The sequence below is a fragment of the Amia ocellicauda genome, chromosome 9 (genome assembly GCF_036373705.1).
Source record: "Amia ocellicauda isolate fAmiCal2 chromosome 9, fAmiCal2.hap1, whole genome shotgun sequence".
In the NCBI taxonomy this organism is placed as follows: Eukaryota; Metazoa; Chordata; class Actinopteri; order Amiiformes; family Amiidae; genus Amia; species Amia ocellicauda.
In genome coordinates, this window is record NC_089858.1 from 14,269,478 (window position 1) to 14,296,815 (window position 27,338).

General features: G+C 50.2%; 4 protein-coding genes across 10 annotated transcripts; 2 read left to right on the forward strand and 2 right to left on the reverse strand.

The window, feature by feature from the left end:
* Positions 1–1,505: 1,505 nt before the first annotated feature.
* Positions 1,506–3,807, forward strand: ssna1 (Sjogren syndrome nuclear autoantigen 1). The gene is made up of 3 exons (XM_066713325.1): positions 1,506–1,774; positions 2,775–2,974; positions 3,340–3,807. The coding sequence occupies exons 1-3, from the start codon at positions 1,570–1,572 to the stop codon at positions 3,436–3,438; spliced, it is 504 nt and encodes a 167-aa protein (XP_066569422.1). The 5' UTR covers positions 1,506–1,569; the 3' UTR covers positions 3,439–3,807.
* A 400-nt stretch (positions 3,808–4,207) lies between these two features.
* On the reverse strand, positions 4,208–14,375 carry tprn (taperin). Its single transcript, XM_066713327.1, has 4 exons — positions 12,118–14,375; positions 7,797–8,019; positions 7,404–7,531; positions 4,208–6,025 (listed from the first exon to the last, which is right to left on the reverse strand). Exons 1-4 carry the CDS (start codon positions 14,179–14,181, stop codon positions 5,963–5,965), a joined length of 2,478 nt encoding a protein of 825 aa, XP_066569424.1. The 5' UTR covers positions 14,182–14,375; the 3' UTR covers positions 4,208–5,962.
* A 2,473-nt stretch (positions 14,376–16,848) lies between these two features.
* On the reverse strand, positions 16,849–19,884 carry tmem203 (transmembrane protein 203). Of its 4 annotated transcripts, none has more exons than XM_066713332.1 (2): positions 19,791–19,884; positions 16,849–18,380 (listed from the first exon to the last, which is right to left on the reverse strand). In XM_066713332.1, exon 2 carries the CDS (start codon positions 17,846–17,848, stop codon positions 17,432–17,434), a length of 417 nt encoding a protein of 138 aa, XP_066569429.1. In that variant the 5' UTR covers positions 17,849–18,380; positions 19,791–19,884; the 3' UTR covers positions 16,849–17,431. The 4 variants fall into 4 exon arrangements, with proteins under 4 accessions (XP_066569429.1, XP_066569432.1, XP_066569431.1 ...); XM_066713335.1 differs by lacking the exon at positions 19,791–19,884 and adding an exon at positions 19,699–19,778; XM_066713334.1 differs by lacking the exon at positions 19,791–19,884 and adding an exon at positions 19,647–19,730.
* Positions 19,885–20,094: 210 nt separating this feature from the next.
* Positions 20,095–25,707, forward strand: alad (aminolevulinate dehydratase). Of its 4 annotated transcripts, none has more exons than XM_066713328.1 (12): positions 20,095–20,232; positions 21,216–21,352; positions 21,555–21,605; positions 22,239–22,335; positions 22,532–22,667; positions 22,774–22,857; positions 22,959–23,047; positions 24,172–24,227; positions 24,346–24,433; positions 24,662–24,748; positions 24,944–25,073; positions 25,329–25,707. In XM_066713328.1, the coding sequence occupies exons 2-12, from the start codon at positions 21,237–21,239 to the stop codon at positions 25,388–25,390; spliced, it is 996 nt and encodes a 331-aa protein (XP_066569425.1). In that variant the 5' UTR covers positions 20,095–20,232; positions 21,216–21,236; the 3' UTR covers positions 25,391–25,707. The 4 variants fall into 4 exon arrangements, with proteins under 4 accessions (XP_066569425.1, XP_066569428.1, XP_066569426.1 ...); XM_066713329.1 differs by lacking the exon at positions 20,095–20,232 and adding an exon at positions 20,263–20,282; XM_066713330.1 differs by lacking the exon at positions 20,095–20,232 and adding an exon at positions 20,307–20,436.
* The last annotated feature ends 1,631 nt before the right edge of the window (positions 25,708–27,338 follow it).

The following is a 27,338-nucleotide window of genomic DNA, read 5'->3' on the forward strand; positions in this document are numbered from 1 at the left end:
TGTCATTACTTAAAATAGGATCCGCCAAATTCTGCACTTCGTAGGGTGCATTTGAATGCACTGGAGCACAGCCTGTATCAGCCAGAGCAGACAGGCCATCCCAGCACAAATGTGTCAGTCTGTTACAGGCTAGTCCTCCAGGGTGAGGGCACCCCGTTCTATACTTAGAAATAAAGTTGTTTTGTTTGTATTATATGGATAATTAATGAAACAAGAAATATTAATTGATGAATGGATTTATTTAAAATATTTACAATTTAGTTTCTTGAAATAGAAAACGTGGGGTTCGACTCACTTCACCCGGACTAACTGGCACTGTGCCCCTGAGCTGAACGGCCTAATGCACTTTGCTTTACCGTGTACATAGCAGTATAACCCTATTGTATTCTACGTAATAGTAGAATTGGCAGAAGCGGTAATTGATAATGTTATTGAAAACCTATTGTGCTGAGGGCTGCAGTCAAGCTTGTGGAATTTCTAATGTGGAAATATACATATATAGCTATTTCTGTATTTATATATTCATTGATGTATCAAAATAGGGCTGTTGTATAGTGTGTATGTCTACAGACTTTACATCTGTGTCAATATGTATGTGTACTGTACTGCAGAAATACGTAACAGTGCAGTACAGTAGTCAGGGGGTGTGAATCGCCCTGAGTCATGTGATGAAGGATCTTCTGAATCTCATGCTAGATATGGCAAAGTACAACATAAATATAATATTTTAAAGCTTGTCAGTTCAACAACAAAAGAATACATTATAACCTAATTTCCACGTATTATGTGCATTTGTAAGTTGCACACCTGGCAAGGAAATCCATAATACATACAACATTTTTTACATGTGTATTTCTCTCAAAGGACACATTTAATGTAGATTCGAAACCAGTGTAAATATAATATATATATTTTTTTTAAAGTTGTAATTAATTTGATCAGTATGTTAGTAGTTAACCCTTATGTGTCCCAACAATGAGCAGGAATAAAACATTCTACAAATGTAAATGTATTAAAGGGTCATAAAGCTACTGAATCTGATAGGAACTGATGGACTGATTACACTGTAAAGTATGAAGCTGGTGCAGCACGAAGGGAACTTCGATTGCATGAACGTCTGTGATCAGGACTGACTTCTCTCAGCAGCGCCTCCATGTTTGTTCTGCTCGAGTCTGCAGCTGCAATGCCAGAGCTGTCCACGCTCCATCTGCGCAGACCGTGACGTCACACGGCACAAAAGTGTCGTGAACGCAGCCATAATAAAGTGTGGCGGAAGCAGGATAAAAACCCCAGAGTGAAGTGTGGCGGAAGCAGGATAATAACCCCAGAGTGAAGTGTGGCGGAAGCAGGATAATAACCCCAGAGTGAAGTGTGGCGGAAGCAGGATAATAACCCCAGAGTGAAGTGTGGCGGAAGCAGGATAATAACCCCAGAGTGAAGTGTGGCGGAAGCAGGATAATAACCCCAGAGTGAAGTGTGGCGGAAGCACACAGAGTGACAGTTAGCCTCTGTGTAGTGGTTGTCCTGGAAACGGAGAGGGGGAGGAGGAGGGCAGCGCGGGATCGCCGCATGAATCTGTTTCCGACGCGGACGGAGAGAAGGAGGGAGGCCGGCAAACTATCGATACTGCAGACCCGCACCCGCAGCGCACACAGAGGTTTTAGAAGCCCAGACGGGAGTCGCTCAGGGTGTCGGCCAGGGCCAGGCCGCAGCACCGGCAGGATGACCCAGCAAGGAGCCGCGCTGCAGACCTACAACAACGAGCTGGTCAAGTGTGAGTGCAACCAGCGGGGAGAAGACGAATCAGAGACGATGGGGGCGATATGGGTAGTGAGAGAGACCGCGGGTTGCTTTATCAAGCCGGTGTTGCAGGCGAGCAGGGTGTATTAAGAGATATAGGATACAGTGTGGTTTGTTCAGCTGCAGCTGTGTTGTGTACAGACACCTAGAGCAGGAACAAGCGTTGTTAACACACCAGCGCTGACACTTTCAGGCGATATTATTTTCTAGAAACGGTGCTGCAGACACGTAGTAGGAAGGTACCGTGTAAATGCGTCCGTCTCCGGGGTGTGTGCCGTCTCACTGCGGCGCTCTGGCGCCTGCACTCCCGATACAGACGGGCTGTCGGCAGGCCTGTGCTGGATCACATTACTGTCTATAGATTACAATGCGTCTGCAGAGAAAGGGCAGCGCTCACCTCCCTTATCCCTCACTGACTCTCTCCCTCCCTCTCTCCTTCTTCCAGTCTCTCAGGTCGCACCTTCAGTCCTCACTTTACCACTGCTCTTCCTCTCCTACTCTCAAACCAACACTGTTTCCTTCTCTCCATTTCCCCCCAAGTCTTTCAGCTTTAGTCCTTGCTACCTCACCTCCTCCCTTTCTCTCTCTGTCTCAGCTCTGCCTGCCTGCTGGTTGCCCATCCTCAGGGCAGTATCAGCTGAGACACTCCTGTTGTTAAAGGGTCTCTGAAAGTGATCCCCTTCCTGAGTGTAACGTGCCTGTGTGTGCATACACCACCTGGAGAGAGAGGAAGGGGCGGCTGTGTATATGTGTGTGTGTGTGTTTGAGCAGAGCTAGGTCAGTATGAGTATATTGTGTGTGTGTGTGTTTGTGCAGGGATAGGTCAATAAACAATGTATTTCTGTGAAAACACTCCCAGAGTAAAAAATACATTTGTGATCCAGTGAGCAGTGGCTGTCTGTTACAGTCCTGTGGGATATTGATATCAAGGAGCTGTGTGCAGTGTTGCAAAATTGCATTGTGTTGTTGCGCAGGTATCGAGGAGCTGTGTTTGCGGAGGGATGAGCTGAACCGGCAGGTGCAGCTGGAGGAGGAGGAGAAGCGGCGGCTACAGTCAGACATAGGTGTGCTGACTGAGAAGCTGGGCCGCCTGAACGAAAGCCTGGCTCGCAAGATGGCCGCCCGCAATGACTTCGACCGCACCATTGCCGAGACGGAGGCCGCGTACATGAAGGTCAGAGACACGGCCGCGCTGACCAGCACGCTACACTTCACATTGACACACTAAACGACATTATGCACTGTCCCTGTACACACTCTCCTGTCCTACTTGAGGTGGATCAATGTTTCATATTCTCCAGCATTCCTCCCCCAGCCTGCCCTAGAATGTACTGGATCCCCACCCCTGTAATTAAAATCAACAGCCTAACAACTGGGGGGTCAGGACAGTGTTTGGATCTGCCCTGTCCTCCTGTCTCTTAATTAACTACAGATAAGCCCCCACACTGCCTGTTTCCCAGTCAGCAAATAGTCCTGCCTGTTATGATTGTGTGAGCGTGGGATACTAACACTGCGCTCTCTCTCCCTGGGGACGGACAGATCCTGGAGAGCTCTCAGACTCTGCTCAGTGTTCTGAAGAGGGAGACGGGGAACCTGAGCAAGGTCAGCGAGCCCCGGGGGGGGCACAAGGACCACTGACCCCACCTGGGTGACAACCAACATTAACCACAGCACTGCCCACCCCCCCGGCCTGCCTGTGAAGCCGCTGAAAGAACCGAACACTGATGACACACTGCACTCGGTCCACAGCCACCTGCATGTGTGTGTGTCTCGCTCTGCATCTTTCTGTCTCCTGTCTTCCACATCTGTATATGTCTGTCCATCTCCTTACCCATCTGACAAACAGGCAGGGTAGGACAGCGGCTGGAACCCGTAGTAGCGGGTCTGCAGCGTGACTGTGGGCTTCAGAGCTGGGAGTGTGAGCACACAGTTTCCCCCCACAAACCTGTCTATATATGTTTTATAAAACTATACATTTGCATATTTTAATAAACTTGTTCTTTAGTACCTCTTGCAGCCTCTGTCATTGTGTGATTAACTGATTTCTTGATTACTGAGTGCTGCAGGATTAGGAAAGACACTGGTCTCGTTCTTGAAGTGCAGATTTCCCCAGATCTGTGCTGCTCCACCAATGGGATCGAAGAAATTCTGCAGAACAGCAGAAATCTGTGCTACAAGAACGTGGCCACCATCTGTCCAGCTTAAACTAGCTGTGGGAATGTAGGAGACAGACCACAAACCCCACAATGAGCAACATGCAGGCCTCTCTCCATACACAAGGGCCACTTCTGTAAATAACACTGAGTGGAGACTACACAGACATGTACACTGTGTCCCCAGACCAACAGTCACACACATACACTAGGTTGCCAGACAGACAGGTGGACAGAGATGCTCTGAGATGCTCTCTGTTCATCATCTATTTGCTTTATTTATTCATTAGTTTTATTTTTATGTTCATTTGTTTTGTTTTTTTAATCGTCGGTTGGACAAAATCTTTTATGAAAATCTTTTCTTGGTATAAATGATGCAATGAATACAATTACAGAAGAAATATAAAAAAAAAAAAAAGTCTCAGTTTCTAAAAGTGACCCCCAATGCAAGTCTCTCGCACTCTCTGTCTCTCACGGCCACAAGCCCCAGTTTTGATTGCTAGCTGTGCCGATCGCACTGGGCTGCAGCTGACCGGCAGCGACTCTGCAGGCAGTGCTGGGACGCAGGGCAGCTGGCTGTCAGTACTGTGCAGGAGCCTGAGGGTGCCCTTGCAAAGAGCACCTGGGCCTGGGGGAATCGGGATAGAGCCCAGGAAAGGAGTGGGTGGAGCTCTAACCATGGCAATACCCATGCAACTCAATACATGGAGCCCGCATCACCTCGATGGGAGATGAAGGGAAAGGTGGAGCACGATGGAGAGAGTGAGAGAGCAGGATCCACAGAGGGAAAATCACAATTAAAATGTGTCATTTCAAAGACCCCTTAATCCAAAATTTCTGCTGCAGTCAATGACTTCATTAACCTGGTCATTTTATGGTCTGTGGCTCATAGACTCTTTTCATGAAGGAGCCACTGCCTCTACACAGAGCTTACACCCCTCCAGCTGCTCAACCCACGCAGAGCTGAGACCCCAGCAGCGTCTCACCTCTCTTCGCTCTCCACAGGGTAGGGGGGGCTCACATTGAGTGCAAAACAAAGCAAATAAGCCAGTGCAAATTAAAAGAAAAGTACAAATAAGTTTCAGAGCCCCCTCCCCCAGAATTATCAGATCACATGGGAAGACTTGGACGTGGTGAGGGAACAGGAGAGGCGAGGAGAGGGTCCAGAGGAGAGGAGCCAGAGCCCAATGCAGACAGACAGACAGACAGAGACTAAGGGCCGGCAGAGTAACAGAACTGGGGGTCTATAATGGGAGCAGGACTGGCAGTGCTGGGGAAGGGGTAGCAGCTCAGACATGAGACAGAAAACAGGGCTGAGAGAGGGAGGGGTTGACAACATCACAGAGGGCAACCAAGGGACGAAAGACAAATATATAAAAAATAAAAATAAATACAAAATAATTATAAGAGGGGTGCAGGCATTCTAATCATCAACAGTATCAATATTATCAGCTTCTGTATTTATCTTGTTTTCATGCTCAGTCTCTCTCTCCAGCTCTTCTCTGTTGGAGTGTGTGCAGTCCTGATCTCTGAACTCCTCTCATCTCCTCTTCTCTCCTCTGCAGGTCAGGACATGTGCAGCTGGTCTGGGTTCTGTTCAGATGCCTACAGATACCAAGGCTTGCGTGCCACACTGGGCTATCAGAACCAGCTATGGATTGTGCAACAGTGAGCTAACTGGGCTCAGGCGTTATAGGTACCATGGCCCAATTCGAGAGCTCCTGTGTGGGGAGGTGGGCCAGGTCAAACTGGACTGTGCTTGTCCGCAGCTGCTCCGGCAGGGTGGGTTAGAGCCGCGGAGCTGCTCCTCACAGGTTCTAAAATCCAGTCTGACCCGGACTCTCTCTCTGGATTAGACTCTTCTGTGGGACTCTCCCTGGTTCTGTGTGGTTCTGGTTGGTCCCATGTGGAGTGTGTGTATTTTGAGTGTGGAGTGTGTTTCGAGTTTGAAGTGTGTGTGAGGTTCTAGTTCTGTTTGGTCCCGTGTTGCTCGGCTTGGTCCTGGTGGGTCAGAAATACAGTGCCGGCTCGCTGCTGAAGTCCGACAGAGAGGAGTCGTCCGCTGGAGTGAGCTGAGAGGGAGACAGGGAGAGAAATGTGTAATTTCTGTATTTATTGTTCCTATTGCCCCAGTTCTTGAGCACTGGACAGGTCTGTCAAAGCTGTGGCAACACTGATGTCAAATAGTCATGCCAATAAAGCTTTATTGAATTTGAATCAAGAGTGATGCAGGGAGACAGTCAGTCTTTACCGTGCACAGACACTTAGACACTGCTTAAAATCAAAATCAACCAATGGCTTCCAGTCCAGTTCCATAATCACACAGACACACACCCCTCACCCCACCTCTACTACTGCCCCCAACCCCAGCAGTCTGACCCATCTATCATTTTTGCCCTCAACTCCACCCTGGGGGTAGCATTGAAGTCCCACTTCTGATACTGACAGGTAATTGGTCCCCAAGTCTGCCTTTATCATTGGTCTACCTGCCTTGATTGAAAGAGGTTTTCTCAGTATTGGAATAGTGGAAGGAAACTGTGCTTATGTTTTACAGTAAAATTATTTCCCAGCGATAAAGTGGATACTGATTAAAATATGAAATGTAAAACGAATACACCTTTTTGTAAAATTATTGAATGGATTTCTTATTATACTCAAATTCATTTTAAAAAGTTATATGTGATGTTATATGTTTGTAAAGGAGTGATATTTATTCAGTTTGTGTCAATGCAAGCAAAAATATTAATGTAGGCCTACGATGTGCACTTCTAAAAATAACACTCCACTCTACCCTGCCTCCCTTTTGATGAATAAATTACTAAGTTACAGTTATACATGCAATGGCATTGAAATTATTATTGTATTTGGCCCTAAAACATTAAACTAAAGTTGTGAATATATTTAATTTAAATCATCCAAATTGTTCTCAATTTTAATGCATCTCTATAATGTTAATTTAATAGATTAAAGGTCGTTTAACATTAGGCCAAATTTATATTTGTAATGTTACTTTCTTCTCCTTGAAATTATTATGCTGTAATGTACATTTGTGTATTATGCAACGTGTATTTTTTTACTATTGTTTTAGATGTTTTTTGTAATGTTGTAGTGTTTGTAATAGGCCTATATTTTATTAATTATTTCCAACATTTATTTTCTGTATTTTATAGTAAGTCAACAAATCACTGCATAGAATTTTACAGCGCCTTTTATAGTATTTTTCCACTATTCCAATGTATTCCTGGAGTTTCAAGTCCGATGCAGGTCATTGCACAGATACCTAAGAGACGGAACCATAGAGGGCTGAGGACATTTAAGACAACAGACCAATGATGAAGGCAGACTGGGGGACCAAGAGCTCGGAGGCAGGACTACAATGCTACCCCCAGGGTGGAGGTGAGGGCAAAAATTATAGATGGGCATCAGTCTGCCCATCTCTCTGTCCTTTACCATCACTTCCTCCCTGGACAGCTCGGTACGCTGCGAGGAAGAGTCCCCTGGGGGTGCAGACTCCTCATACTTGTGTTCCTGCCAGGTGCTGAAATCCACAGAGTGCTTCGGAGTGTAACTGGACAGGTCTGAGAAAGGGAGGGAGGAGAGAAAGAATGTATAGTAAAAGAACGACTAATTAGTTTTGGCTCCAGACCGCATGATAGTTTCTCCCTCTATTCCTCTCTTTGTGGTGTATAGGTCTTAGGCTGCAGTACACTCCCTCCTCTGCAGGTGTCTCTGTGGCTCATGAAATATCTTCCTCTGCATCAACACAGACTCTACTGTCCTGCACTGTGCCTCTCTCACTCTCTTCTCCCTGTCCCCTACTCCTCTCCCCTCCTCCCATCTTGCCTGTGCTGCTGTTGGGTGTGTGTGTGGGAGAGCTGCTGTAGGAGGGGTGTGGGATGAAGATCCTCTGGCTCACACCCCCCCCCTCTTCCCGATCATCCTCCCCCTCCTCCTCCCCCTCTCTCTCGTCATCCTCCTCCTCCCCCTCTCCACTCTCCCACAGGCTGCTCTCGGAGGGGTACTCGAACGTGCTGTGCAGACTGGACTCGTTGAAGGAGATCTTCAGCTGCAGGAGACAGACAGACAGTCAGGGTTAGATAAACAGGCAGAGTGATAAAGAGAGAAACAGACAGACAGGGTAAAAGAAGGCTAAAAGAGGGTTGGAGAGGTGAAGGGATGGAGAGGAAAGAACAAGAGAGAGGCACACTTCCTGCTGCCTTAAATACACTGCCATCAGGGACGCCTCCTCCCACAGACTTGCTGCCCACATCCCTGACCTCAACTCACAGGGACAACAGTCAGGCCATCCTGCTGGGGAAGAAGCTCAAACATAGCAGAGAGACCGGAGCAATACATCACTGTCGGCAAACAGCACCCCGGGCCCTGGCATACAACAATTCTATGCAAACAGTCTGTAAATATTAAAATGTAAAATGCATAATTTCTGTATTTAGTCCCCCCCACCCCGTCACCCTATTCTTGAGCACTGTTCGTCCGTCAATGCTTTGGCAACAATATCAATTAGTCATGCCAATAAAGCTTGTTTTAATACAAAATGGAGCGAGAGAGAGAGTCACCTCTCCTTTCATCTTTTTCCCCTGCTCAGTCTTCAATAAATCTCTCTCTCTCTCTCCAGATAATCTGCTCTAATCCACCATCACAAGACCTGAGGCCCAGGGAGGGGGGGGGGAAGAGAGAGTGTGAAATGGGGAGAGAGAGAGATGGGGGTATTGGTACAGAAGATTTAGGAAAAGAGCAACAGAGACCATAAGATGAGTGTATATAAATATCAATAAAGCTTTACATTTATTTTTTATTTTTTTTAGAGCAAGAGAATAGGGGGGGCTGAGAAATGTCCACGCACCCCCCCCCCCCCAGGTTTCTGCCGATACCCATTAGCCGTGGCTGCATCTAAATTTACCCGTTTCCTGGACACACCCAGCAGAAAGAGAGAGAGAGATTGACGCTCAATGTGAATACAGCACAGTTACCACCACTCAGGACACTCTCTCTCTCTCTCTCTCACACACTGCACTGTGACCTGTTCTACTGTTACAGGACACCTTGAACAGGACTGTTCTGCTTGTACTGTAGCCCCTCATAGTAACAAAACTAAGTGTGTGTGTGTGTGTGTACGTGTATGTGACTCACGCGCACACACACACACACACACACACGGCGGCACATAAATAGCTCCTGTATGACACCATTGCTGCAGAAAGCTTATTACAACAGACTATCAACAATAAAGACATAAAAATACAAAGAAGGGAGAGAACAGAGAGGGCGTCCCATTGTGTGTGCATGTGTAGTTGTGTAAGGTCTGGTCCAGGTCTGTGAAATGCCCGATTAACTCTACTCTGCTCTGTTTACTCAATTCCTCAATCTGCAGAGCTGTGACCTCGATATGCTCAGAGACATAATGACTCACTTACACACCTCAGACACACTGCAGTTATCAGGGACCAGCACTGAGACAGAGAGAGAGAGAAATGGAGAGATTGAAAGACAGCCCTGGGCACCAGAGCTCCAGTCTCAGTATTTGCAACATTATAGACAGACACACAAACACACTGTATTACAGACACCGACGCACACACACTGCATTACAGACACACAAACTATACTGCTGACACATCCATACACCCTCCGCTCCCAGTGCATGGACTCACTACGTCTGCAGTTCATGAGAGCCTGCTTATGGAATCCCCCTGATTGCACAGCATAATGCAGCTCTGTACCAAGATAGAGGAACTGTGTGTGCGTGCGTGCCTCAGCTGCAGTGCTCCTGTGACTCAGAGTTGAAGGTTTCTGTTCCTGGGCTGACAGGAGCAGTTCCCCAGAACAGGACAGACAGGGCTGGAGCTGTGTGCTGTTAATGCAATTATTTTTGAGCTGTTCGATCAGAGTTTTCTGGAAAAAGCATCCCATGTCCAGAGAAGCTGCAGGCATCTGTATTGATTTATCAGCAGTGTACATTTGTGCAGGAGACACATGACACACACAGTCCGGAAGACACGAGGAGATCCTCCACAGAGTCTCATCCTCTGCTCAAGGTGGGTTCTCACTGCACACCACAGTGCAGGGCAGGACGCTGCTGCACACCCCAGAGACAGAGAGGGGAAGGGCAGCAGAGAGAGTGACTCACAGGGAGAGAGAGACACAGAGACACAGACAGAGGAGTGGAGAAGGCAAGCCCCATTCTACATACAAACACACACACCTGGCAACACACAGTCACACACACGCCTACCTACACACAAAGGCTGGCCGGCCAAGTGGCACATGCTCACACACGTGCAGTAACACAGAGGTGCACAGGGCATGTACACACAGTGCAGTCCAGTAGGGTACAGTGCCTGTGCAGCAGTACAGCATCTCGGTACAGTGCCAGGCTCTCCGTTCACATCACAGGTTTCCAGGAATGCTAATGACAGGATAGAATGCCCAAGGCTCATGTTGCAGAGTGACAGCTGCCATGGATATAGCGGAACAGTGTCGTGGGCTTTAGCACACTGCAGGTCAGTGCAGGAAAGGGATAGATGAAGGATAGAAACACACAAGATTCAAAACAGCTCCTCATCTCTCTCATCAGGCTGAGAGATGAGGAGAGAGAGGGGGAGGGGGATCGAGAACAGAAAGATGGAGTCACACACATTCCTACGCACACACACACACACACACACACATTCTTGCTGTGGCTCCACAGACGTGTGGATGAGAATGTGTCCCAGCGACTCACTACCACACAGATATGGCAACACTGACACGCTCTCAGCCACAAAGACAACCACACAGTGTAGTATTAATAGACTCTGTAAAATGGATAGATACACACGCACACTCGCTCCTCTCTCTCTCTCACTCACTCACTCTCCATCCTGCCTGCGGAAACACTGCTGACACCTAGACTGAACTCTGAACTACTGCAGCCTTACAGACTACCCACTGCACACACCATTAACACTTCTCTTATGAATGCGCACACAACATTCATAGAGAACACAACTGCAACTGAGTGCAGGGGACTGCAGGTCATGGCTGAGACACAGGGCACATGCACACATATTCACACACTCATTTCCCATTATCCATTTCCCTCTGTACTTCGGATGAGACCAACAGCTGGTGCTCCTGATAACCCTAGTCAATATTGACACTGACACACACAACATCACAGCAACCTGGCACACTGCATCTCTCTCCTTGCCTCAGCTGGTCTGCCTGACACACTGACTGACAAACACACTGACTGCCAGACAGGCCACAGGACCCTGTTGCTCACTATCTGAGGCAGAGAGAGAGAGACAGACAGAGACATGCGCTCTCCCTCTCAGCAGAGAGGTAATAAAGTGTGCTTGAGGGAGCAGGGTTCACCAAGGGGTGAATAATTAAACACACTGGACTTTCACACTGAGCACATTTGCACACACTAAACATGTAAACTCAAACACACAGTCTGACACACACTGTCTGCTCAAAACTCAAAACACATGATGAACGAGCACACTGCGCACACACAGACGCACCCACAGCCCTGGGTGTGAAGAACAGCCGGCCGTGTGTGTGACCGGATATGACCACACTGACCTCCCTGCTGCTGCACTCATGCCCCCTGCGATGTATGGCACATCCTCACAGATGTAAAAGAGCAGGGATGAATTAATCACTGTTCGACTGAGGCATCAGACAATAAGAAATTAACAAATAAATAATATAATGAATTAATAAATGAATATGGGGGCCACAGGTGCATCGGGCCTCTGTGACCCTGAACCCAGTCTCTCACAGCCGAGCAGCTTTTCACGAGCACTGGAGCAGCGTTCAGCCTCACAGAGACGGAACAGCACTGCACACTCACTCCGTCACACACTATGAGTATGATGTCAGAGCCCAGGTCCAGTACAGCACAGCCTGGGTGTTTACAGTACACTTTGAAGTCTGTTACAGTGTGGATCAGCATGATACACCAGTGGGGCACCACCCCACTTTCTCTGTGTCTGTCTCTCCATCCCTCAGTACCAACACACTCAATCTCATCCCACTGCTTCATATAGAGGATGCCTGCAGTATAGTGCAGTGCAGTATAACCATGTACAGTGCAGTACAGTATTGCAGTATTAGTGTGCTCCGCAGTACAGAGCAACAAAGCGGGCAGCCCTACCTTCTTGTGCGTGGAGCCACTCCTCAGGCAGGACCGGCCAAGAGACAGGTAGCCCCCGATCACCTGGATGTCCTGGACAGCAGGGTAACGCTTCTTCAGCATGGAGCCCAGCTCAGCATAGGGGGCGGGGGGGGGCTGGGTACTGGTGGGGGGGGGCTGAGGGTCCGTCTTGCGTTTAGGCACCACAGTGAAGGTGTTGCCAGAGCGACGCTGCAGCACAGGGCCGGGGAGGGCAGCGGTGGTGGGCTCCTCAAGGGTCACAATGTCATCGATGTTGGTGACAGGCAGCTTGTCCAGTTCATGCAGCTTCCCCCCATCACCCACGTTCTTCTCCGCCTCCGCCTCCTCCTCCTCCTCCGGACCTGTGAACTGCACTGGTGTGGGGGGGGGCAGCTGCTGTGCTGGGGGGGTCGGAGGACTGCGGGGGTGTCGAGGCTCTGGGGGAGGCGTGGGGGGAGCTTCTGGCTCTGGCTGCAGGGGGGGTTCAGCCGGGGCTGGCCTCACTGCTGGCTCCCTCTCCTGCTGCTGAGGGGAGGGGGGGGTGGCAGGGGGGGTTGGCACAGTGGCGGGGGACGGGCGGCGGGGGATGACCGTGAAGGAGTGGCGAGATTGCAGGCGCAGGTTGGCGAGGGCACGCGCCTGGATGTCACCAGGGGGCAGGGCTGACAGGTCGGGCAGCGGAGAGGGCAGGATCTGGAAGGATGGGGAATGAGCCCCCTGGGGTGGGGGCATGCTGGCACTGCGGGGGGGGGCAGGGACTCGGCTGGCACTGCGTTGGGGGGGGGATTCGGCTTGGACACTCTCCACAGGCTCTGGAGCGGTGGGCACTGTGGCGGCCGCAGGCATGTCCATGGCAATGCCCTCTTCCTTCTCCCAGGGGAGCCTCTCCCGCTGGGCCCCCACCCCATTGGGCAGCCACTTCTCACCCCCATAGTCTCGGTCCCGGTGGGGGCCTATGCGAACCCCATCCTCAAAGCGCCGGCGGTAGGAAGACACTGAGCTCGAGGTCCCCCTGTCCTGGTCTGGGGGGGTCTCAATGGAAGACTGAGGGGATGGAGGCAGCACAGGGGCGGCCGGGCTAGGCCACTCGGGGCTGAGGGGGGGGGGCGAGGTGGGTGTCTTTGGCACCGGGTCTGGCGGGGGGGTGCGGGGCTGGACCGGGCTGGGTTCCACCTCCAGCAGCAGGTTCTCAGTGCTGCGGGACTTGGGCTGCAGTTTGCCATAGTTGCGGTCGAACTTCTGCAGCATGCGACTGACGCGTCCCGTCTCCCAGCCCTCCTCCTCCTGCCCGGTCCGGCCCAGCGTGCTCAGGTTCTCCTCGCTGCGGCTCAGCGCAGAGTCGTAGATCACCACCTCCCTGGCGCGGATCTCTGTCACGTTGCTCCCCCGGCGATCCAGCAGGTCGCTCAGCGAGCTGTAACTGCTCACTGTGCCGTTCTGCTGTAGCCGGGGCCCGGCCGCTGCCTTGCCCCCGCCTGGCTCTTGGAAGTAGTCTGGATCTGACTCGATGATGATGATGTTGTCGGCCCGGATAGTCTTGATCCCCGGCACGTTGCCATACAGCTCCAGGATGTGCTGGACGGGCCTGGTGGCGCTGTCCTTGTCCTGCCGCCGTCTTCGCTCCTTCTCCAGCTTGATGAAGGGGTTCTCGTCCAGCGGGCCCAGGCTGTCCTTCAGGACAAGGCTCTCCTGCCCCACGGCCGTGCCGCAGGTGTCGGTGGCTGCCGGGGCGTGGAGGCTCAGCTCTTTGTTTGTTTTCACCGGTGACAGATCCGGGGAGCCGCCACTGCGCCGAGTTCCGAAGTGCTGGCTGGCCGTGGTCACAGAGAAATTCCTGCCGGCGCTGGAGGCAGAGTCCTTACCGTCGCTGTCCTTCCCTCCGCCCGCCGGCAGCTCGCCGTTGGTCCGGACGCTCCCAGGGCTGGGCTCGGCTGCACCTGCTCCCCCGCTCTTCGCCTTCCTCCTTTCCAGGATCTCCCTCTTCCAGGCCGGCATCCTGGCTCCGGGCCCCGGATTGTCCGGGCCGGCCTCCCGGCGGAGGACCCGCACTTCGCTGCCTGACATGGAGGGGAGGGGGGGCTCTCCGGGCACTCGAACGGCCTGTTCCCGAGCTGGGAGCTGGGGGGTTTCAATCCGCTTTCTCGGTCGCTGTACCTGCAGCGCTCAACACCATACACGCATCCCCCCTCCGTCCGTCCGTCTCTCTCCCTCTTTCTTTCTCTCCCTCTCCTCTCGGTCTGTCTCTGCCCGTGCTGCGGAAGCCCCGCCCCCTGCACCTGTCAGACAGCTACGCCACGGACAAACCCCGCCCCCGACCCAAGCCACTCCCCTCCGCCATAATCTCCCGCGAAAGCCCCAGTGAAACCACGCCCCTGTGTGCGTACTAACCCCGCCCATACCACAAACCCCTCCCTTTGCATTGTTGAGTCGCGAAGAGGAGATGTCAATCAAACCCGGGGGAGCCCCACCCCTAAGAGCTGTTTAACCCTTTGGATGCTGTGCCTTTTTAAAATTCATGTTTTTTTCTTCTTTTAATCTCCAGAAAAACAAATGACAGAAACGACAACAACAAAATATTCGTATTTTTGTTCTTTCCAACTTCTTTCCTAAAAGGCTTAAAAATGTATTTCTATATTAAGGATAAGAGATGGCGTGAGAGCGAGAGGGATTAATTGTGTCTTGCTGCACAATGCTATTGTGCTCTGGCTGTTTGGGGAGCAGGCTATGGCCCGTGTTAGTCTCGTCGCTACAGCCTATCTGAATTCAGAGGCAGAGCTAAAAATAACATTAAACGTAACGAGAGAAAGGGGGAGCGGAGAGAGACTGTCTGCAGGTGATGCTGGGAGTCTGGCCGCAGATCAGGGCGGATTATAGCCAGGGCTCCATGGTCATGTGTGTTCGCGTCACAGACACTGGCTATAACCCCCAGCCGTGCCCGCCAGGAGCTGACCAGGGCCGGCACAAACACAGCCCGGCGAGCTAGTGCAGCAGCAGCAGCAATACTGAAAATACAATGATAATTAATAATAATGTGCGTGTGCCTTGCGTTTTTACTACTCCAGCGGCTCATCAAACATTTATCACGACGCATTATGAGGAGGTCCTGGCATACATGAATATATAAATTAATAGATGCATAAAATCGCTGAGTTCGCTCATTCTGTGTATTGAAGTGTGTATCTGTGTTACTGCACAGTATCAGTGATGTGTGTCCACCTGTGTGTCTGTGTCAGGGCTTGTTACTCTGTGTGTGTCTGCCACTGTGTGTATGTGTATGTCTATCTTAATTAGTACATCTACCTATATGTATACAACCATTATATGCCTGTCTGTAAATGTTACATGCATGATTTCTGTATGGTTTCCATTGCCCGGTTCCTGCGGACTTGCAACACAGAAATCAATTAGTCATGTCAGCAAAGCTTTTTTTAAAAAACAAAAGTATTGAATTGTTTGTGTTTCAGTCTTTGAGGGTGTTGCAGCAAACGATCAAAGGCGCAAACACGACTGATGTAACACGAGTCTATTTATACTCGCGGTGTCTTAATCCGCAACAATTGTTACCATTTGAGGAATCCTGCTCAGCACAGCAGGCCGGGCCGCGGGCGAGAGAGGGACACAAACGACATAAGACCAGTTCATGTCCCGTCAGCCGCATCTCAGAGAGAGGGGCTCCGGCCGCAGGCCACGTAACGGTTCATCTTTCGCTTTTACTTCAGTCTCACAATGAACACATCGATACACAGGAACACACACACACGCACACCCTGACTGACCGAGGTACACGGTGACACGCACGTACCCTCACGCCAACATACCCTGACACACGCACTCAAACGCATACCGAGAAGCGCGGGGCCTGTAATGATTAACCCGTCGCCTTGAACGTGTGATCTGGTCATTGGGCCTGGGGGGGGTTTGCGAGTCGACAGCAGGCGGAAAGTCATAAAACCAGTACAGTCACAATAAAACACTGATCATTTTAATAATTACATTATGACTGTGGTCGCCGTCGCCATCTGTACTTTGAACTGCATTTTGTATCTTTGTATAACTATCATTTCGTATTGTTTCCGATTTATAGCCTGCCAATCCACAGCATATATCCTTTTTGCAGCTCCTTGCTCAGGCCACAGCAAGTTAAAGTGTACACATCTAATAATACAAATAATAATAATAATAGTAGTGGTCATAATAATAACATAGGCATGTGTACTGCGGCCACGCCTGAATGCACCCTGTGACTCAGTCAGGCCTTCAGTTTCCTGATTCTTATCTTCGATACTTATTTATTTTTATTACCACCATCCATGTCGTTATGGAAACTGCAGAGCCTCCCTCAGCAGCCTGACGGACGGCGAAAGAGCACTACAATGTGGCCGCCTGCAGGCAGTGCAACCCCACTCAAGACTGACGATTAACAATTATATAATAACGCCTGCTAACATTTCTCAAATCACAGAAAATCCGTAGGAATTATTTACATCTGCAGTGGAATTGTATTGGTTATTGTTAAGGAATGTTTTTGCAATTCATCTTATTGTACAATCAACTAAAAATAACCTCCATCTGGGCCAAATGTGAGGTAAGAGCAGAGGATGAGGTGGGCCACTGGATACAGAGTGCAGCATTGTCACTTTACTGCCTGTATCTGCAGATAGTGATCATATACACACACACGCCACAAGCTCAGACACGCAAAGACATGTAAACGCACACACACCTCAAACCCATAGTATAAAGTGTTTATTATTGTGGCTGTATTTACATACTGTACAACTAAACAAAACAGAAGTAACAATGCGCCAATGCTGTGCCACTCCTGCACTGTGTGGCATGACACAGCTGTAGAATAATCATAATGAAGCAGGGGGGCGATGACTGAGACACTCAGCCCAGACTGTGGGGTCTGCGTGGGGTCAGCAGGGCCCAGTTCTGTTTCAGGGCCGAGACTCAGTTCAGTCTGGTAGAGGTTGGGGAATGACTAGCAGCAGGAGACCAGTGTCCCCAGGTGTCCTCAGGTCCCCCGATGTCCTCTGTGTCCCGTCAGCATTCGAGGTGAAGACACGCAAATGAAGGAGCACAGAGGTCCACTCAGTGGGCGTGTCAGCCAGTCAGAGTGTGGGACTGTCAGTCAACGTGTGGGTCAGAGGGGCGGTCAGTCAATCAGTCAGTGTGTGGGTCAGAGGGGCGGTCAGTCAATCAGTCAGTGTGTGGGTCAGCGGGGCGGTCAGTCAATCAGTCAGTGTGTGGGTCAGCGGGGCGGTCAGTCAGTCGGCATGTGGGTCAGTGGGGCGGTCAGCCTGTCTGGGGCTCAGTTGACTCGACAGGCGCGGATCATGAGCAGCTGCAGCAGGATGAAGAGCGGTGAGACGATGAGGCCGAACCAAAGCTCCCGGGCCTGCTCCTGCTCAGCCAGCTTCTGGCACAGCAGCACCTCACACACCAGCTTCAGACTGAGCACTGTGAGCACCCAGAGCAGCCGCAGCACTGCCAGGCGTCGCTCGCCCTCCTGGTACAGCCGGATCGACACGATGGCCGTGAAGTAGGTGCTGAGGCCGTCGGCGGCAAACAGCGGGACGAACACGCCCCACCAGGTCACACCCGTCGCCAGCATGTCGGCCTTCAGCGCCACCAGCAGGCTGAACACCAGCAGTGCAGCCAGGTGCAGCAGCAGCTCGAAGGTGGCAAAGCCCAGCCATTGCACCAGCTCACGCAGGGAGAACAGCATTCTACCCCCCCACTGCACACACTTCTGCCCACCTGCCCACTCAGACAGCCAGTCAGAGTATCAGTCACTCAGTCAGTCTCCCAGCACCCACAGCTGCTCAGTTCAGACACAAACACAGTACAGATCTCTCAAACACACTCCCACACTACAGCTCAGTAGCCCACACAACAATCACAGGTCACAGTGCCTCCCCTTGCATGGCACTGCACACAGAATAGAGGTCACTAACTCTCACACAGCCCAGTCCCAACAGCACACAGCCACCATGCTGCGGCACAGGCACCCTGAGGTCCTTCAGATGGTGGCTAGAAAGGCAGCGAGTTCCTGGACCAAGACACGTTGACTGGCCTCACAGACAGGCGTCCTCCTGCTCCCTGCTGAACAGCTACAGTGCACACAGCCTAGGCAGCACTGCCATGGAGGGGGTGAGGACTGGAGGGTCAGCAGGGAAGAATCCTCCCAGAGAACAGTTGCAGGGAGTCACACCATAACTGTGGCATCCAGCAGTCAGGCCCAATCACAGCAACAACACCTGCAGAGAGAGAGAGAGAGAGAGAGAGAGATTAACAGTGTGAAAACAGTGCGTCTTCTATAAACATACAAAACTACCTATAGAGACATGAGAGCAGAGGGAGGCTTGAGCACAAATGATAATGATGAGTATCACTGTCCAAGATTAATCTAAATCAACAGTGAATTGTGAACCATTGGAACAGTCTCCACCCGTGTCTCCCAACCATTCCACATCTAGGTCACCCCTACTTCACACCAAATACATTTAAAACAAAACTGACTACCAGTGAGAAAGTAGGAATTGTTTATTTAATATATCATTTTTCAAACTTCTGTGCCACACCCAAAATGAGAAAATGTGAACAATTATAGTTAGGGGCAAGTAATCTCCTGATGTAATTCAATAGTGCAAGTGAAAGGTCTCTACTCTTGACCTCACAATGCACTACTGCAGCTCCAAATCAAGATTGTGAACATTAATAAGATGTGAGGCTAATGAATTGCCATAGCTGTATTAACTGAAGATTTTGATTTAAAAAATAAACAAAAAAACTGAAATTAGAACATTTGCTGCCTGACATAGAGGGGAGGAGGGGCTCTCTCTCTACTACAACACCTTTCTACTTTGCTAAACATGATATCTATACCAGACACAGTTTATAACATCTATACATCCCTATACATCTCTATTTCCACCAATCCTGGCACATCCTTTAAAAATCACCTTTTACATCACTTCAAACTTCTACAATGTAAACCTTTCCTCTTCAAAACATTGTCTCCACAATAATACACAGGCCAGAGGCATCTAACCATGGAAAGACCTAGGCACATGTACCTGTGTCTGATGTTAATGGACAACGCCGCAGTATGTGCTGTTCCCTGGAGGTACGGCTGGCCAATAGCACTGCCACGCAGACGTGCTCGGTCCTTGCGGGGACAAGTCTAGTTTAATGTATATTTCTGTATGAAGTCATTGTTTCAGCATTTAAGGCAGGTAGGTAACCTGTACCACAATAAAGCATTTAATAAAGCGTTTTTAACTGAGAGGTCACTGCCAGTTCAATTAGCTGAACCCCAGTGCGCTGAAGTTGCGTGTCTATAAGCCCTCGCCCCAGCCGATGCAGACGACACACTTTCACATCTCTGAGCTTCAGAAACAGACGCACTCATATAAACGCACCCTGTCCCCCCCATGTGTCCATTGTGTGTGTGTTTGTGTGTCTGTCTGTCTGTCCCTCTGCTCTGCATCTCCTCTCTGTACATCCCGCACACGATACTCGACCCTTCAGCCTTGCCAAATACAGAGGGTGCCGCCGCTCCCTGTGCCCTCCAACCTGGGACAGTCTGTGGTTCCCCTCCGAACCCCCGAAGTGGGTCTCAGTTGCCCCTTCCCCAGTCACCCTCTCCCGGCCCGGTGCGTATTTACCTTCCGCCACCTTCCCGACCTGCTCCGTTCATCGCAGCAGCGCAGATCTCGCGAGCGTTCCCTGCCTTCAACGCGAGAGCTGTGTGTAGTCGGGGGCGGGGCTATGCTAATTAGACGCTACGGCGTGTCAAATAGCAGTGTAGGCGCTATGTACATAGAGGATCTGCGGTCCAGACCACTCTATACGATGTATATGGTCCAAAATATAGAATTTATGGACCAGGCGACTTGACCGTCATGTAGTGTAATATAAAGGCAGGCAAAGGCAGAGATATAGTAGAGATACGTACTGAACTAAAACTACAATTCCCACAATGCCATTGTTATTAATATTCACAAACAGGGCGTGTGTCCTGTATTATCACGCACAACCCTTACGGTGGCTCATTTGGGTCATTCAGAGTTTGTATCGGGCAGGCAGTTAGAAGACAGCGACTTGAAGGTAAGCGCCACGAACAACTGTCGGAGAGTGTGCGATGCGTGGTGTACGAAGTGAGTGAGTGAGTGAGAGATTGATTGATGGAGAGACTGAGAGAAATAGACAGAACTGAGGGAGATAAAGCAATTGCAGTTTGAACCTGTCTGTGTTGGAGAGGCCAGGCTTCAGATGTCCGTGAGAGCGGAGCCCCGGCAGCGCGTTTAAGATGTACTGTACTTTACTTTACTTTACTGTACTGTACTACACTGTAGTGTACTAAATATACTGTACTACTGTACTGTGGCGTCTGGGTGCAGACATGAAACCAAAAAGGAGAAATACGCGCGTTTGCAAAGAAAGCACAGTACAATATATTACAGACTGTACTATGCTGAACTGGGCTGTCTTTGCAATTTATAAGCTCAATTGTGCTGTCTTTGAAAATTCGTGTATTTCTTCATTTCGGTTTCACGTGTGCACGCAGACTCCGTACCCAGTTGCAGATTAACACGGACAGAGGCGCAGCTGCCCGCAGTTCAGTTCAGTTCAGATCAGTTCAGATCAGATGGCGCTGGGACATCAGGCAGGCAGCCAGACAATGTGTCCTTGACGCTGCCCAGGTCCCCTGTCTGAAGGAGGGAAATAAGGAATATCTTCTGCTTGCTATCTGTAAACAGTTTCACTCAGAGAGGACAATCAATTAATCACGTAGATTAGCGCTATGATGCAGTTATTGCCTCACTGGGAGAGTGGGACATGGGCTGATTAAATAGGAACCCGCTGTAACTGAGTGTTGGAGATGTGTTGGCATGTTCACAGTTCCCACGGTGGCTGGGCTCCTCATGCATGCCTGCCTCTGGAAAAGCAGAGCCCAGCCAGCGCCTGGGACAGGGCAGCACAGAGCTCACTCTGTCACTTCAATTCAATTCAAATTCAATTGAAAAAATCTGTATCAACATCAGTATTGCCAAAGTCTCTCTCTCTCTCTCTCTCTTCTTCCCTCTCAGCCGTGCCAGTCTTTCCTTGCAATGCAGTCGGCCTCCTCTCTCCTGCACAGTGGGTATTTCCACCCCACCCTGCGCGCCTGGCAGAGCTGCGCCTCCGACCTGCGGCCCAGCAACCTCATCTACCCCATCTTCATCACGTATGCCCCACTGACATTGACTCACTGACTGGCACACTGACAAGCTGACTGTATGGTTGGCTGGTTGAGTGACTGATTGATATACAGTCTGCCTGACTATCTGTGTAATCTATAGAGACCCTGTTTGTCTGGCCCCATCTGTGGGACGAATGTCAGTCTGGTGGTCTGTTAGTGGTAGTGTAACTGACTGTGTCTCCTTCAGGGACAGTCCTGATGCTGTGGAGCCCATCGCCAGCCTGCCCGGCCAGGCCAGGTACTGTACTCCCACTCCAATTCAGCGCACTCTTTTCTCCCTCTCTCTCACTCTCTTACTCTACCTTTCTTTTACTGTCTCCATTTTTCTTTTCAATTATTTATTTATCTGTGTATCTGTTTATTGATAACATGTTTATGACAGCAGCTGATGGTGAGACTGTCCTGAGTGGTGTCTCTCTTTCTCTCTCTTTCTCTCTCTCTCTGTCTGTCTCTGTGTCTCTGTCTGCAGAATGACACAGAAAAGAAGAGACTGCTCAGCACAGCCCCCCCCCCCCCACCTTGCTGGGAGGGAGGGGGTGATAGGGGGAGTGCTGGACTGGCGCCCGAGATAAGGAGGGCTGTCTTGGGTGTGGCTGGGCAGGAGAGGTCCTGGTCTCAGATAATACTCAGGGGCGTTAGGCCCTTTGTCTCACAGGCAGATTCGGGGGCAGACAGCGGGGCGGGGGCTGTGTGCTGTGCAGTGGTGGTGGTCTCACTCTGTGTGCTCAGTTCAGGCCTTGTAAATGTAACTTTACTCATTTCGCAGGGTGACACAAAGCAACTCTTGCCAGGTCTCTCTTTCTAAACTTCTGTCTTTCTTTCCATCTCCTTCTTCCACTCCTCCCTTCTATCTCTCTCCCTCTGTAAACAGGTATGGGGTCAACAAGCTGGAGGGGATGCTGCGCCCTCTGGTGGAGGCAGGACTGAAGTGCGTCCTGATCTTCGGGGTTCCGGCAAAGATCGCCAAGGTGAGAGAGAGGCCCGTTCCGCCACAGAGGAGTGTGGGGGAGCCTGTGTGGGTGCCCCGCAGTGTACAGGAGCGTGCAGATCTGTAGATTTCTCTGTGGGTCTGTCAGGGTGAGGCTGTGAGGTGGAATTAGCAAGAGGATGTCAGTGTCTGTGTGTGTGGGGGGATGTTGACTCTCACTCTCTTGCCCTCCCCAGGATGGCCATGGCTCGGGTGCAGACTCTGAGGACACCCCTGCCATCCAGGCTGTGCGGAAGCTACGCTCCCTGTTCCCTGAGCTGCTGCTGGCCTGTGACGTCTGTCTGTGTCCCTACACCGCCCACGGGCACTGTGGTAAGCCTGCCTGCCTGTGTATCTGTCTCCCTTGGTCTGTCGGATCAGTGAATGAGAGAGTGAGTGTGTGTGTCTCATGGTTTTGCTCTGTGTTTTGCATCTCCAGGGATCCTGCGTGAAGATGGTTCCCTTGACAACGAGGCGAGCTGTCTGCGGCTGGCAGACGTGGCAGTGGCGTACGCACAGGCGGGTGAGTGGCACCCTGGGGTGAGTGCAACCCAACACCCCCCCCCTCTCTCTACTGTCTCCACGCTCACCACACTCTCTCTCTCTCTCTCTCTCTCTCTCCAGGCTGTCACATCATCGCTCCCTCAGACATGATGGATGGGCGCATTGGAGCCATCAAGCAGGCCCTGATCTCCAACAACCTGGGTAACAAGGTGAGGTTGGGGCAACAGGGCAATCATTGGGGCAAAAGGGCAGGAACACTGCAGTCACTGCAGGGGGTCAGCCCAGTTCTCAGGGGCCTTGGTGGACCTCCGTGAAGTTGGCACTCCATGTGTTCAGAATATGAATAAAAATATATGCATTAGTTTGTGCTGCATTTGTGCTGGTTTGTGCCGCAAAATCATCATTTGTGCCGTTATGGTTCCTGAGATATTTAAGATTATATTTTATGACATGTGACATCACTCCCCATCAACGTCCAAATCGCACCAAAATAGTCTATTTTGTTTGTGCTACGTTCGTGCTGGTTTGTGCAGAATAAAACATGACAACATGAATAAACTTTCAGTTCAGAAAATGTTACATGTTATCAGCAGGTTCACTACTGCATTTTGGGTACAAGGAAGTAGCCTATAACTCCATGCGAACCCTAAACAATTGAAAAGGTATTTTACTGCACCAGACATCAGTTATCCAGAGCAACTTCTTACTAGATGGTCGATGTCGTTGACACATTTTAAGTTATTTAAATTGCATTGCATTAAAAACAGTCTCCTTTATTTAATAAAAAGTTGATCCATGTACCCTAATAAAACAGTGGTCACCATAGCACATAGACATGTGATAATGAAAGAAGCTGATTTAGACATTCCAGAATTAGGAATGATTCAATTAAAATCTATGTTTTTTACTAAAATAAATGTAATAGACATTTTGTAATTGTTATTGTTATTGTTTACAAACAATAATTTTTGCTGCACAAACCAGCACTAACGTAGCACAAATGAAGAGACTATTTTGGTGCAGTTTGGATGTTGATGGGGTGCTGAAAGACGTCACAGCTCATAAAATATAATCTTTAATATCTCGGGAACCATAACGGTACAAACGATGATTTTTGTGGCACAAACCAGCACAAATGCAGCACAAACTAATGCATATATTTATATTCATATTCTGAACACATGGGGTGCCAACTTCACGGAGGTCCTTAGTGGGGGTTGGGGAGCTATGAGCTGTTAGTGTTCTTTGGGTTGACCTTCTCCTGTCCTAAACCCCTGCCCACCCACACACACCTGTCCTGTGTCTGAGCTGCAATGTCTCTCTCCTTCTCCAGGTGTCAGTGATGAGCTACAGTGCCAAGTTTGCCTCCTGCTACTACGGTCCCTTCAGGTAACACCCCTCCCTCAGCTGGGCCTGGAAACTCACTCATTCACACACACACACACACACACACACACCTGAGTCCCTGGAGGTTTCTAACAAGATTTTCTCGTCCATGTGTCTGCAGGGATGCAGCCCAGTCAAAGCCTGCGTTTGGTGACCGGCGCTGTTACCAGCTGCCGCCGGGGGCGCGCGGCCTGGCACTACGTGCCGTGGTGAGTCACCTGTGGCCATGGCGATCTGGCGGGGTTGTGTTGGGGGGTATCTGCTGCTGCAGTACTGAAGAGCACTGTGCACTGTGAGTGCGCTCTTTGGCAGCAATAGGAATGACCAGCACTGTGTAAGCTTTAGTGGCAGTAGCACTGACAGCAATAGTAACCAGCATTGTGCGTGTCTGAGTGTCTCTGTGTGTCTCTGTCTCTGTGTGCGTGTCTGTGTGGTAGGACCGAGACGTCAGAGAGGGGGCCGATGTGCTGATGGTGAAGCCTGGGCTGCCGTATCTGGACATTGTGAGAGAGGTCAAGGACAAGGTGAGCGGGGGGGGAGGGGTCACAGTAACACATCTCTCACTGTGTCAGAGTGCACTGGAAATTGAAGGATCATAATAACAAACATTCTCTCTTACATACTCTTCCTCCTCCTTCCCGCTCTGCCCCTATCTCCCCGTCTATTTCCACCCTCCATACCCCCTCTCTCTATCCTTCCTTCCTCCCTTTCCTGTGCAGCACTGTGCGGTGCCGCTGGCAGTGTACCACGTGTCTGGGGAGTTTGCCATGCTGTGGCATGGGGCGCAGGCCGGCGCCTTTGAGCTTCGCGCCGCTGTGATGGAGGCCATGACTGCCTTCCGCAGAGCTGGTGAGGGATGGTGGGGCTGGGGGCAGGGGACGATGGAGAGGGTGGGATGACAGGGACTGTGGGAAAGTGAAGGTGGAGGCAGGGGGAGTCTAGAATCTGGGAGGTGGGCAGGGAGAGATAGTGATGGACAGAGGGACACCAAAGTGTGTGTGCATTTGTGTTTCTGTCTGTGAGTGTGTGTTCTTTCGTGACACACAGACCTGCACAGAAGACATGTCGGCAAGTCAGATATGTGACCTCTGTCCTCTCTCTCAGGAGCTGACATCATCATCACCTACTACACCCCCCAGCTTCTAACCTGGCTGAAGGAGATGTGAGGGTTGGACAAAACGGACGGACAGATGGACAGACTGACTGACTGACTCCTCTCCAAGCCTCTTGGCTGGGGGACCCTGGAAGATGGGGACCAAAGAGACAATCCCTCCACAAACTAACTGCTCTGAGTAGCCGCACGTCATCCTCCGTGCAGGTGCCGCCTGCTGCTGCTCTGTGTCAAGACACCTGCTAACCCTCCTCCCGCCAGCCAAACCACCCCCTGGCCCTGGCTCGGAGCGGCTGGGGCCCTCTGGGTGGTCAGACTGGTCCTGAATGTAACGGTGCCTTTATCATAATCAATAAAGACTAATGGGCTGTTTGAGTGTCTGAGAGTCTGTTCTTTGTCTCACTGTCTGTGTGAAAGTGTATATATGTGTATGTGTCTCTGTGTGAGTGTGGCAGAGGGTAGTTTTGCATACTGGAATGCTTCTCCATATGTGAATTTGCCTGTGTGCAATTTGACTTGTGTGTGTTCTCAGTGTGTGTGCAAATTAAGCCTTTGTTTGTTGTCTGTGGTGTTTGTGTGTGTTTCAGTGTTCGGAGTGGTATATGTCTGTTCAGGGACGTAGCCAGGATTTGGATGTGATAGGATGTGCAGGGCCCTCTTCCTCTTAGGGCCCCCTGACTTTGTCATCACCTTTCACCCCTTTACCATGACCCTGTGTGTGTGAGTGCGGTTATGTCAGTGTGGACACAGCGTTGTGCAATACTGATTTCACCATGTTTTGAAAGCAGGGAAGTGAGCAATACTGCACAGTGGTGCCAGGATGCACCTGGGCTGCTCACTGCTAAAAGGAGAGACCCGATGAGCAGGTTTAATGAGTCAAACGCATCGAATAACATCACCTGATAAGTACTGGATATAGAACGCAAGGGTTCCAACTGCCATTAAATGACTTGTGCTTGAGATGCTGAAGCTCAGTTGTGCACCAGAGGGCGCTCTCTTGCCACAAATGCAGCCGAGTGAATGGGACCCTGGACACTCCTGCGTTGACAGGCTGCATGCCTCACAAGAATACATTACTTTGATCCAGCAGGTGGATTTATGATGTGTTCACCATGGTACGACATAGTCCCAGTCTTATTTAATGCACAGGAGATGTGGCTGACTGGACGAATACACTGCTCACTAATCTTGCTTCTCCTCTCAGCGTATAATAGCAGTGTGCTCCCACACGTTGTTGTTGTTATTATTGTTATTATTATTATTATTATTATTATTAAGCCTGGACCCAAATCAGAGCACAACTGTTGTGATGATATTATCATTGTAGGATGGTTAATTATTATTATTATAAATAAAAAATATGCATTATTTCAGTGATGAGACATTTTTATTTTTGCTGTGAAATAGAATGATGAATACGGTGTTCTACTGGAAGTTATTTTAAGTTTCTTTCATTTTAGTGTGGTGACACAGCGCTCATATGACGCTGATTCAGTCATTGCTGTGGCGGGGGAGTGACGCGCTGTTCCTGTGTCAGACAGCCCCCGGTTTGGCTGCTTGTTTACGGGCTCCGTGGCGTGGGACCGACCCCCCTTCGCTCTGCTGACAGCACATATCTCCAGCCGTCAGTCAGCGGTCCCACTCAGGCCCAATATAGACCACATTCCCGTGCCCTCTGCTGCCCGGCACTATCACAGGAATGACGGGCCGAGCATGGACCAGGGACAGAGCCACTTCAATAACGTGCTCATGCGCAGTGGGGAAATGGTGGTGGCCTGGAGAGCTTCAGGACAGGAGGACTCCAGTAACCCCTGGAACTGGAATGATTTCTGTTATTTCAGTTTCCAGTACAGGTCTAACACAGACTATCCAGCACTAGTTAGTGTCAGGTTAAGTTCTCAATGCATATTCTCACTACCTCACCTTCATCACACACACTCCCTCACACACATACACAGTCATTCTTACCCGTGCACACACACAACTCACACCCTCACACCCTT